The sequence below is a fragment of the Rutidosis leptorrhynchoides genome, chromosome 3 (genome assembly GCF_046630445.1).
Source record: "Rutidosis leptorrhynchoides isolate AG116_Rl617_1_P2 chromosome 3, CSIRO_AGI_Rlap_v1, whole genome shotgun sequence".
NCBI classification, from domain to species: domain Eukaryota; kingdom Viridiplantae; phylum Streptophyta; class Magnoliopsida; order Asterales; family Asteraceae; genus Rutidosis; species Rutidosis leptorrhynchoides.
The window spans coordinates 653,517,100-653,529,189 of record NC_092335.1 but is presented as its reverse complement, the minus strand read 5'-3'; the positions used below and the strand labels follow the sequence as shown (position 1 = coordinate 653,529,189).

Here is a 12,090-nt window from a genome sequence, read left to right as displayed (position 1 = left end):
GGCACTTTTACAATCGTTGGCCTTATGACCAATTCCTTGGCACCGGTGGCAAATTAACTTATTACATTCGCCAAAGTGATGTTTGTTGCATTTGTTGCAAAGAGGTAGGTTCCCGGCATAACCTTTCTTGCCGTCGGAGGTGTAAGGCTTCTTAGCAAAGTTGTTGTTGCTTGATTGGGAGGGTTCCCACTTTCTTTTGTTGCCGCCCGATTTATCCTCGGCCTTAGGTGCCGAAACTGCGATTTCGTCAACCGTTTCAATTAGTTGGCGAGCCATGTTCATAGCGGCTTGATGAGTAGTGGGTTTGGATGACATCACCCCTTGTTTGATGCTTTTTGGAAGACCGAGCATGTAGAGCTCAATCCTTTGAGATTCGGGGTTAACAAGATTAGGACACATCAAGGATAGTTCGGCGAAGCGTTGATTATAAGCTTTAAGATCGTTTCCGACCGCTTTCAAAGCTCTTAGTTCTTCCTCAAGCTTTCGGGTTTCTTCGCGCGGAAAATATTCAACAATCATCTTTTCCTTTAGATCGGCCCAAGAGAGGGCATGAGCTTCATCGGTACCCACCGATTGTACATAAGTATTCCACCATGTAAGAGCGACACCGGCGAAGGTGTGAGTGGAGTATTTGACCTTGTCTTGGTCCCGACAACCGCTTATGCTAAAGACGGCTTCCGTTTGCTCAAACCATCGGGTGAGCACGACCGGTCCCCCGGTTCCATCAAAAGTGTGAGGTTTGCACCCCATGAAAGCTTTATAGGAGCATCCCTCGTTTGAGTTTCCGGCTCCATTGTTATTGTTGTTGTTGTTGTTGTGGTTGTTATTATTATTGTTGTTGGATGAGTGACCGGCCATGGCCGCATCTACGGCGGTGGCTATCATCCGTTCGAGAGCTTGTTCGGGAGTTTCATTGCGGCGTACACGACGAGGAGCCATTGTTCCTTCAAGACACAAGAATATCATTGATTAGTATTCTCAATAATACTAACCGTGATATAGAATAAAGATAAAGAGAAGTTTTTCCTCGACTCGCCTTAAATTCTTTATGTCATAATGTCGGAACGTTCATATGAGTCACCGTAATATAATCCCGGAAATTATATTACCCTGATTCATATGTGCATTCGACATCATTTCATATAGTCAAGGTGGCGTGTCAATCAAATTAAACAACGTGAGATTAAGATGAACTAAGAGTAGATATGAGTAGAAGCGTTCGAGTATAAATGCACAAGTAGTCAAGTAATTCCTACTTCAAGTCTATATGCCGGTTGTAGTCTAGACTCACCAATGTACCCTATGACTCGGGGTTGACACTAATGAACTCTAAATCCCTACAACCAACGCTCTGATACCATCTGTAGCGACCCGACCAAATCATGTTTGACGGCGCCGTCTACTTAGGTCCCGTTACGTGGTCATAAGTCTTTAAGACAAAGTTTGACCAAAATATGTCGCCTTCATTTCATAATAAAGATTGTTCCCAAAATTTACAAGAATTGTTCAACCAAAAGTTAAGTTACAACGTTATAATACGAATGAAATCTAGGCGACACGGTTTAAAGTAAAGCCAAAAGACGCTCCATGAAATGCACATATACTCGACATCCAAGGCAAGTATCAAATAATGAGCGGAAGCATATATCATGTATCGTTCAAGGACCTGAGAAAAACATAGAAATCTGTCAACGAAAACGTTGGTGAAATCATAGGTTTAAGTAAGTAAGTACAAGTGAACCACAAGATTTGCATCAATGAAATAATAGTAATACATTCCAAAAGTTTGTTTCACGAGCACCCAATTATCAATGCTTAACATTTCCTTCCATTGAACCCCATCACTTAGTGCTAGAACATACACTGTTTCTCGAAAATATATTTCATTCGTAAACGGTAGCGAACCGTTTGAATGAGGGTTTGTCAAACCCATATGGATCCATACAACATAAGTTCTCGCTTACACCCGGCAAGTGTAACTAATGATAATCGAATTGAGGATTTTGTTCTAAACTCGTATGTAGAATGTTTGTTTTCCTGTACTTGTGTCCACTTAGTAAAGAAATGTTTATGTTTTCTCATCCCAAATGTAAGTTCAAAAAGAGTAAAAGTGGGACTATGATCTCACCTTGAGTGCACGAGTAGTAAAGTACTTCAACAAGTAAACGTGTGCAAAGAACAATGCTAGTCTTGACCTAAACAAATAGGTCGTATCAATAACGGTAAACATGATAGGTCAAAGATGTTCAATTAGTCCTATGGCTCGTTAAGACTCGATCGTAATAGCATGTGAATCAAATTGTCATGTTTCATGCAAGGTACAAGTATAAAAACGTGTTAGAACGATTGCACAATCATTTGGTTAAGTTTGATTAAAAGTCAACTTGGTCGGGTCAAAGTCAACAGAAAAGTCAACGGGGTCGGGTTGGATATCCGACAATTTTTCTAAGTTATATAATCATATATGAGCATGTTGGCCAAGTTTCATGTTAATCGGAGGTCCGTAGCATAGCAAACATTTTCATGTCAAATGACCAAAGCGAACAGCCAGTTTTAGCCAAATGGGACGGCGTCCCAACTGGCTAGACGGCGTCTCGAATAAAAGGGTGGGACGGCGTCCCCAATTCCTAGACGGCGTCTAGGTAAGAAAAGTGGGACGTCGTCCTGGGTATCTGGACGGCGTCCTGAGGGGTTTACAGGCCCTGGTTGCTGTATTTCCTAAGTGCACGAACCAAAACACAAACCAACACATTTTACAACCCGCAAACAATTAGGACATGTATTTTATATCACCGGAAAGGTAATTTGACGAGGAAAACACCTAGAAACATTTCATCAAGCAATTCAACACTTACACATTCCAAAACCGCATTTAAACGTCCATAATCAAGGTTCAAGTTCCAAATATGCATTTCACGATTCGGGCAACCAATTTACATGAATGATATGCCGTTTCGAAGGTAATCAAGCATACAATCCAACTAGACACTTACCAATAATAATCCATGGTATTCAATGCATCAAAAGTCCATTTCAAGTTCATCAAACCCTAATCCAAAATCACAAATTCAACAATCTTGTATATGAAACTAATCCATGTCAACCTACATACCAATTTGAAGCTAGTGATGTTGGGAACACAATTAAAACATGAACTTTCATCATTCAACAACATATGAACACCTAAAACTCAAGATTAAGCAAGCATTCTTTCAATATGAACTAGTTACATCAAACTATCAAAAACGAGCATACAAATCACATAAACAAACTAGACTCGAGCCATAGACACTAATTAACAACCTTATAACTTAAAAATCTCAAGAACACAAGAATTAGTGATTTTAGAAAGTTACCCAAAATTGATGAAATCGGTATGGAAACGAAGAGGAGATCACGAGGAGTTCAAATATGCAATTTGTTTTGATCGAATCCTTCTTGAACGAATTTGGATGATGATTGAAGGTTTGAGGGTTTTGAGAGAAAAAGGTGAAGTATTATTTGGGAGGTGATAAAATGAATGGAGGGGAAAGAGTTGACTAGTTGACCTAGTCATCTCTTTCTCCATTTGGCAACTTTAGTCCCTCAACTTAGGAAACGGGTACGGGAATTACCTAAACGAGATAATTCAAACGCGTATTAACGAGATGTGTTATAAACATATAACGGAACTTAAATAGTTAAACGGAAAAGTAAATGGAAAAAGGCGGGATGTTACACATTCCTAGAACGTTTCTCAATCATTAATTTGACATGAAACATCACAAAGATTACGAATTTCGTGATGAACAAGCTGTTGACTTTTTTACTTTCAAAACTTTGACTCGAAAATTCGGATTTGATAATAGAAATTGGAACTCAAGATTTTGCAGATAGTTTGAAGACACGATTCCTAACATGACTGCATTTAAATATTTTAAAATGGGATTCTAAATCAAGTTTTTCAAAAAAATGAAGCAATACAGATGTCGACAACCTTTTTTATTTATATTTTTCTGTTTTTGATTTATGAATTGCAGTAGTGAAGGATTATATAGCATAAATATCATCTTAAAATAGTCATAAAATTCGAATGGATTTGCTGTATAACTTGTAATGGTCGACTGGGACAAAATTAAAACCAGTATGAGATTAAAAAATATATCACGATCTCAAAAAAAAAAAAAAAAACAGATTATCCTTTAATAATGCAGAATAAATAATAAAAAGAAGCTGATCGTGATCTGGAAAGAAAAATAAAAAAATAAAAGCAGATTTCCTAACCTAATTTTGTTATCTGCGTTGTTTTATTTTCTCTTTACATAATTTTAATAATTAATAAATATATTAACACTAATAATACTAATTAATAATTATTATATTAATAATGATATTAAGAATAATAATACTAATAATAATAATCATATTAATAATAATAATAAAAATAAATGAAGATAATAATAATAAACTTAATGATAACGATAATTGTAATAAGTTTATTAATAATTAATAAAAATGATAATAATAATTATAAAATGATAATAATAATAATAATTTTGATAATAATAATATTAATAATAATAATAATAATAATAATAATAATAATAATAATATTTCATTATTTTGATATTAATGTTAAGTATTAATACTAATACTAATAATATTAATAATATAGTAGTAATTATATTACTGATAATGATAATTAATAATAATAATAATAATAATAATAATAAAGATAACACTAATAATATTGATATCAATATTAATAATGAAAGTAATAATAATTGTAAATGATAATGATGAGTGTTAATAATATTAATATAACAATTTAATATTAATACATAATTATTTACAAATAATGGTTCGTGAATCGTCGAAAATAGTCGAAGTTAGGTTTAAATTTAGTCAGAAATTTCCGGGTTATTACAGTACCTACCCGTTAAAAGAAATTTCGTCCCAAAATTTAGTTGTTGCCATCCATCGGCGTTGTTTGTAAACAGGTTAGGATATTTTCGTTTTATTTGGTCTTCATGTTCCCATGTATGCTCGGGGCCTTGCGTGAAATCCAACGGATAGAATATTGTTTTGTTTCAAGAGTTTAAATCTTACGATCCATAAATTCTATGAAGTGCATTTTATTATTAAGCGGAGGTTATCTAAAGGATTTAACAAGAGTGTCATTGATTAGGTTTTCTCAGAAAGAGATGATGACGCTATACAAGCATTTCAATACACATGAAATGTGTTATGAATAATAATGAGCTTATTTAAACCTTGAGCGTTTATGCCACAATATTAGGGTAGACAAAATAGAGAGGAGTTCGTGAAAATCACGGTCATGAAATTTGATAGAGATCGTCATTGTTGACAATAAGAATATTTTAATGATGAATATGAGTTGAAAAATAGAGTTTTATCACTTCTGAATAATATGGATAAAACGATTCGATTATAGGAAGAGTATAAACGAAGCTATCACAAAAGAGTGAAATGAGGAAATTAAATGTTCGCCTTAACTTTTGACATAGTCACGATTGATTTCCAGAATTCAAGGGATTAAAGGAAATCTTCGTAATCTATAAGATTTGATTCTCCGGTAATTTCGGAAATTGAGATTTTCTTTGATTAAATGCGGTGAATTGCCTCGATTGCTGTGTCAGGAATTTTGCTATAAATTAGCTTCTTCCGTTTCATTATTTTCACCACTTCTATACTTCCTTTCTTGATTCATACTTTTAAAAGATTCGTCAATATGCTTCATCCAGTTCTAATTCTGGATATAGTCCTGACTTTTATATCTATCATTCTTCTTTTCCATCTGTTACCGGAAGAGTCTGTTTACTTCTACTATGCTCTAGGGATTATAATGTTTATTATTCTCCCGTGTCTTTATATTGCTATACGCATTGATATATACGGTTTGTAATTTATGTGTTGTTGTCGGACTTTATATTTTCCCTTATATGTCGGAACTTCATGCTTTTGTAAAGTAAGTAATGGTCCAGAATTCGTAGGTATGAAGTTTCAAATGAACCTAATGTTCTAAGCAGAAAGGAATGTAATATCACGATTTGATTTGTTATATTACCAGAATTACTGAGTTTAGAACTATCAAGAATATATGTTCTTGATATGTTCAGAAGTTAAGTAGAATGTAAGAGTCGTGTAACATGGCAAATGATAATTATAAAGTCTATGAATCATCATCTTCCATTAAAAATTTAGCATGACTTACTGTAATATAATCACGTTGGCCCGACGCCATTATATTATACTAACTCATGCTTCAATTCTCAACATTACTTCAAATCATTCATAATTTAAACTTTGTATGTTACAGAAATATAGAAACTAAAACAGTTTCCTTTATTATGTAACACATATAGTGTGAAATGATAAATAATCTCGGACAAGGATAGTTATGAAGGTATCTTCAGAAATATTGAGGATATTTATACTTAAAGATACGGTGATATCTTAGAATTTCTGAGATCGAAGAATAATGAATAAAATGCTTCTGTAAGGATTTATAATACGTAAAGAGATCTTTTGTGGTTTTCATCAGAAATCGAATCATCTAGATTCTTTAATTACAGGTTTAGTCTTTGTGATTTATCCACAGCTTCCTTTATGTTTTGCTCAATCCGTTTTTCAATACCAGATTTTCTTTTGAGCTTTTTCAACACACAATTCTTTATTATCAAGCTTCTGGTCATTAAGACCATCTATAGCTTTTGTTGCTTCATTAGCCTTCATAAGGTTAACGAATCTGAATTTATTGGTTATAGTTCTGAGGTGTTTTAAAAAATTTGGAGTTGAAGTGTTTAAGCGTAAGATGTATCCATCAATGGATCTAACGGTTGAAGAAATGTTGTAAATTTCAAAAGTAATGAATGATAATTTCGGTGGTTTTGATGTGATAATTCATTGCAGAATACGAACGAATATAATTCATGAATGTAGTGATCTTTAGGAAGATAACACCTGCTAAAGCTTTACTTGGATTCTGATATGTCCAAATCAGAATATGCAATTGAATTTGTATGAAAATGGTTGTTCTTTAGTGAACGGATACATATATCTTGTGAATGTAAGTAGGATAGCTAATGACTGTTGAATCAGAATTGAAGAACGTACAATGTAACATATTAATGTGAAATCTAAATATTTCTTGGGTATTACCTACCCGTTAAAATATTTTCACAATTAACATTTCGTACAAAAGAATTTTTAATTACAATTTTTATGAAGATATACGTTCATATATGTATTCTTCAGATACAATATAGATTTAATGAGTTAATATAATATTAAACTCATTTGATTTGCAGTTGGAACGAGAATAAATAATCTTCAAAACTTGAGATTACATAATCGTCGCGGAATATTTCTTTAATGAAGTTATGAATCAATACTTCATCGTTCATTGTTATTGATATACCTAGGTATGTGATGTTGATGCTCGTGAAATTCTTGTGAAATTCACAAGGCACGAATAATGTTTTCTAGAAAGTTTCAAGTACATCAAAAATAGAAGTGTAAAATCAAACATGTATTTGAATAATACACTTAGTTTATTATGAAATGGAGTTTATTGTATTGAAGCAGTGATTAACGACTATTAAATCATGTACATTATAGCATATTAGTGATATGAATTAACCAAGTAGTATTTACTAGTTAAGATTCACACGTAATAGCTTAGTACGAAAAGATTTATTATTGTTCCAAACCATATATATATATATATATATATATATATATATATAAAGTATACATATATAATTCTTCAGGAAGAATGAGTCAATACATCTTAACTCATTATTACCAATATTCCTTGGTATCTATGGGGCGTATGATATTGATGTTTGAGGTACCGAGTGTGATGTTGAGGCGTGGGATGAGGATGTTATTGGTGATGATGATGGTGCTTACAGTGCTTGTGGTATTGGTGATGTTGGCTGTACTGATGGTGCTGGTTATGCTGCTGGTGCTCTTAGATTTTGCACCATATTCTCCAGAGCAGCGCGAAGCTCGTTGATTTCTTCTACTACTCCTGGATGATTGGCGGTTCGAACAAGGGGATGAATAAGATCTAGAATTCTAGATATTATATATTCGTGACGGGATATCCTGGAAATGAGGGTGAAAATGGTGTTCCGAACAGGTTCGCCGGTAAGTGCTTCAGGTTCTTCGCCAATAGGGCAATTTGATGAGTTGAAGGGATCACCTTCTTCTTGTATCCATTGATTAAGTCGACTACGAACCCATCCCTAATTCATCCAGAATAGATGATGGCTAATTGGTTCGTTCGTTCCGGTTACGCTGCCATTGGAGCTCGAGGAGTTCGAGGAATCAAGTGAGAAATCCATCTTATGTGATTGGAATTAGGGTTTTTGATACGAATGGGTGTTGAACACTGAATGATATATTTGTCTCCTTGAATACGTATATGTAGCAAACAGATTTCCGTAATTTACGGAGGAAATTTAGGAAAAGTGTTAGACAAAGTCTATTGGGATATATATGATAAGATATGATGTGTCTATACTCCATTTATGCAATAATGGCGGTATGACGTGTCAAGATAATAAAATAATAAGTATGTAATCTGATAATCTTTCGGTTAAAGACTTTCAATTCGTAATGGCCTATTCAGGTCTAGGGGCTTGAGCTATAGGATCCTTTAAATCGGTAGTCCAAACCCTTCCATTCTAGAGTTTCGTAGACGCCATCCGTCAAGAAAATTCAATGATAAAAAATAACGAGAAAGCAAAGATTTTGAAAGTAATGAATATGAATAATAGAGATTTCAAGAATCATGGTTAACATTTCATGTAATACATATGTAATACACAAAACCATGATAGATGACATATGAATGTCAAGAATTTCAATAATCGTGAGTGATAGCCCTCGGTGTCTGTAATGATGATAGGGTTCATGCTAGTCATCCTAAAAGAATGAGAGAAGAAAGGTTACAAGCGTTCTAAGGAAGACGTAAGGCAAGAGGTAAAAGTATAGATAACAGATAGCAAGATAATAAGAGATAGGCAATTAAAACTAAGGCAGGAAAGGCTATAGTCCTAAAGATTGCTAAGGCACCCTAGCTAACACATAAGGCACACATAAAATGCAATCCTGGTTCTCTATAACAGCCCTGCTCTGATACCATTCTGTCACTCCCCCAAATAGGGCCTGGGGTATTTGTGACTAATATATCAAATCAAGCAATCGTATAATGAGAACAACTCTATATGAGGCGTTTTATTACATTTGTTGAGTTTTGCAGCGGAAGATAAATAGTCATTAGCTTGTATTTAATGAACAACGCATTAAATGTCTTTAATTGATATGATATATAATGAAGTCTCCACGCATAGCAAGCAATCATCATCAAATTAGCAAATGCAAGTCTTTCAAATTATCCATGAATGACTCGGTGTAATGTGGCTTTCAATTAGCAAATACACAGCGGAAGCAATATTTAAGTACCTGAGAATAAACATGCTTAAAAAGTCAACATGAGGTTGAGTGAGTTCATAGGTTTATCATAAATTAATAGTTCAATATAGCATTAGACCACAAGATTTCAGTTTAAAGTTGATTAATACCAAATATATCAAGAAAGAGTTGCTGTTTATAATATCGCGACTAAACAAAGTTACCCAGTGACACTTGTTATTCATGTCGTTGAATCATTATTATGTAGTCAAAGACCAACGGTTAACTGACTAGAGACGTCACTCTCAGTAGCGCTACTCACAATAACTAAGCTTGCATCTTATACCTCAGCAATTAACGATATTACGGTAGGGATTTAGCATGACAAAGCACGTATATAGCATAAATAATAATTGAGTACTTGTGTCTAACGTGTAAAACAGTTATAAAAGTTGCGCATGTTTTCTCAGCCCAAAAAATATATATAAAAAGGGAGCTATGAAAACTCACGATACGATACGATAGTTTGTAGTAAATATGTGTATGATGGCACTGAACAAGTGCAGAGTTGTCCTCGGAATCACGAACCTATATCAAGTATATATATTAACACATATACTTGTAATCGAATAAGTTTATATATATTATTTCAATTGTTATATATTTCTATATACATACTTGTATATATTATATATATATAAGTATTTATTTGATCAAATAATATTAATAATGATAATGAATAAATAGTTATATTATTTTGTAACAAAAATAATAATAATAATACTAGTAGTAAGAATGATATTAATCATAATAATGTAAAAATAATAATAATAGTAAAAATTAAAGTTCTTATAATACTAATAATAAAAATAATAAAAATCTTATATGTTTACAATAGTAATGATATTAATAATTTTTGTAATATCTTAAATAGTAATAGTAATAATAATAATGATATTAGTAGTAAAAATAATAATAATAATAATAATAATTATTATTATTATTATAATGATAGTAGTTTTTAATGAAAATGATAATAACAATAGTTCTTAATAATAATAAAAATACTCATTTTAACAATAAAATGATAATGAAAATAATAATTTGTGATAATAATACTTGATACTAGTAATAATAATAATAATAACTATAATAATAATAACAATACTTAATGATAATACTAGTAATAATAATAATAATAATAATAATAATGATAATACTAATAATTATAATGATAATACTAATATTTATAATGATACTTTTAATAATAATAATACTAGTAACAATAATTATAATAACAATGATTATAATTAGTAATAACAATAATAAAGATAATAATAAAGATAAAGATAATAATAATAATAATAATAATAATAATAATAATAATAATAATAATAATAATAATAATAATAATAATAATAATAATAATAATAATAATAATAATAATAGTAGCTACCTCCAAAGGAAAAGGCTTAAAAAAATGCCATCGCCGGGACTCGAACCTGTGACCTCTCGAATACCCGTCAATACCCTAAACCATTGCTCTGCTCACGTTTTTTTTCCTGATTTATTCTCTTCCTAAATCTATATATCTTTTATCTCTATCTGTTTCTCATCTTCTTCTTTCATCCAAGACTAAATCGACCAGGAAACCAAATCAAACACAATAATAACACAACGAAATTGGTTTTTGGAATCGTAAACTAAACAGAAAAGATAAGTGGTTGATTTAATTAATTAAAACAGAAGAAAAAAATATATATATAGAAGCAGTAGCAATTCGGAAAAAAAAAATATAAACTCAAAACCCAATCTTGAATTCTCGAACGTTTTAGATGATGCTTATAAAATGAAATATGTTTCAAACCATTCCTAGAACGTTTCTCAATCATTAATTTGACATGAAACATCACAAAGATTACGAATTTCGTGATGAACAAGCTGTTGACTTTTTACTTTCAAAACTTTGACTCGAAAATTCGAATTGATAATAGAAATTGGAACTCAAGATTTTGCAGATAGTTTGAAGACACGATTCCTAACATGACTGCATTTAAATATTTTAAAATGGGATTCGAAATCAAGTTTTTCAAAAAAATGAAGCAATACAGAGGTCGACAACCTTTTTTATTTATATTTTTCTGTTTTTGATTTATGAATTGCAGTAGTGAAGGATTATACAGCGTAAATATCAGCTTAAAATAGTCATAAAATTCGAATGAATTTGCTGTATAACTTGTAATGGTCGACTGGGACAAAATCAAAACCAGTATGAGATTAAAAAATATATCACGATCTCAAAAAATAAAATAAAAACAGGCTATCCTTTAATAATGCAGAATAAATAATAAAAAGAAGCTAATCGTGATCTGGAAAGAAAAATAAAAAAATAAAAGCAGATTTCCTAACCTAATTTTTTTATCTGCATTGTTTTATTTTCTATTTACATAATTTTAATAATTAATAAATATATTAACACTAATAATACTAATTAATAATTATTATATTAATAATGATATTAAGAATAATAATACGAATAATAATCATCATATTAATAATAATAATAATAAATGAAGATAATAATAATAAACTTAATGATAACGATAATTGTAATAAGTTTATTAATAATTAATAATAATGATAATAATAATTATAAAATGATAATAA

General features: G+C 31.4%; 1 protein-coding gene across 1 annotated transcript in view; it reads left to right on the top strand.

The window, feature by feature from the left end:
• The window catches only part of LOC139902499 (protein ROOT HAIR DEFECTIVE 3-like), a 163,773-nt gene that overhangs the window by 149,861 nt on the left and 1,822 nt on the right, over positions 1–12,090 (top strand). Inside the window, exon 26 of the mRNA XM_071885112.1 lies at positions 7,861–7,957. Within this exon, the coding sequence (XP_071741213.1) occupies positions 7,861–7,957 (97 nt within the window). The remainder of the gene's footprint in view (positions 1–7,860; positions 7,958–12,090) is intronic.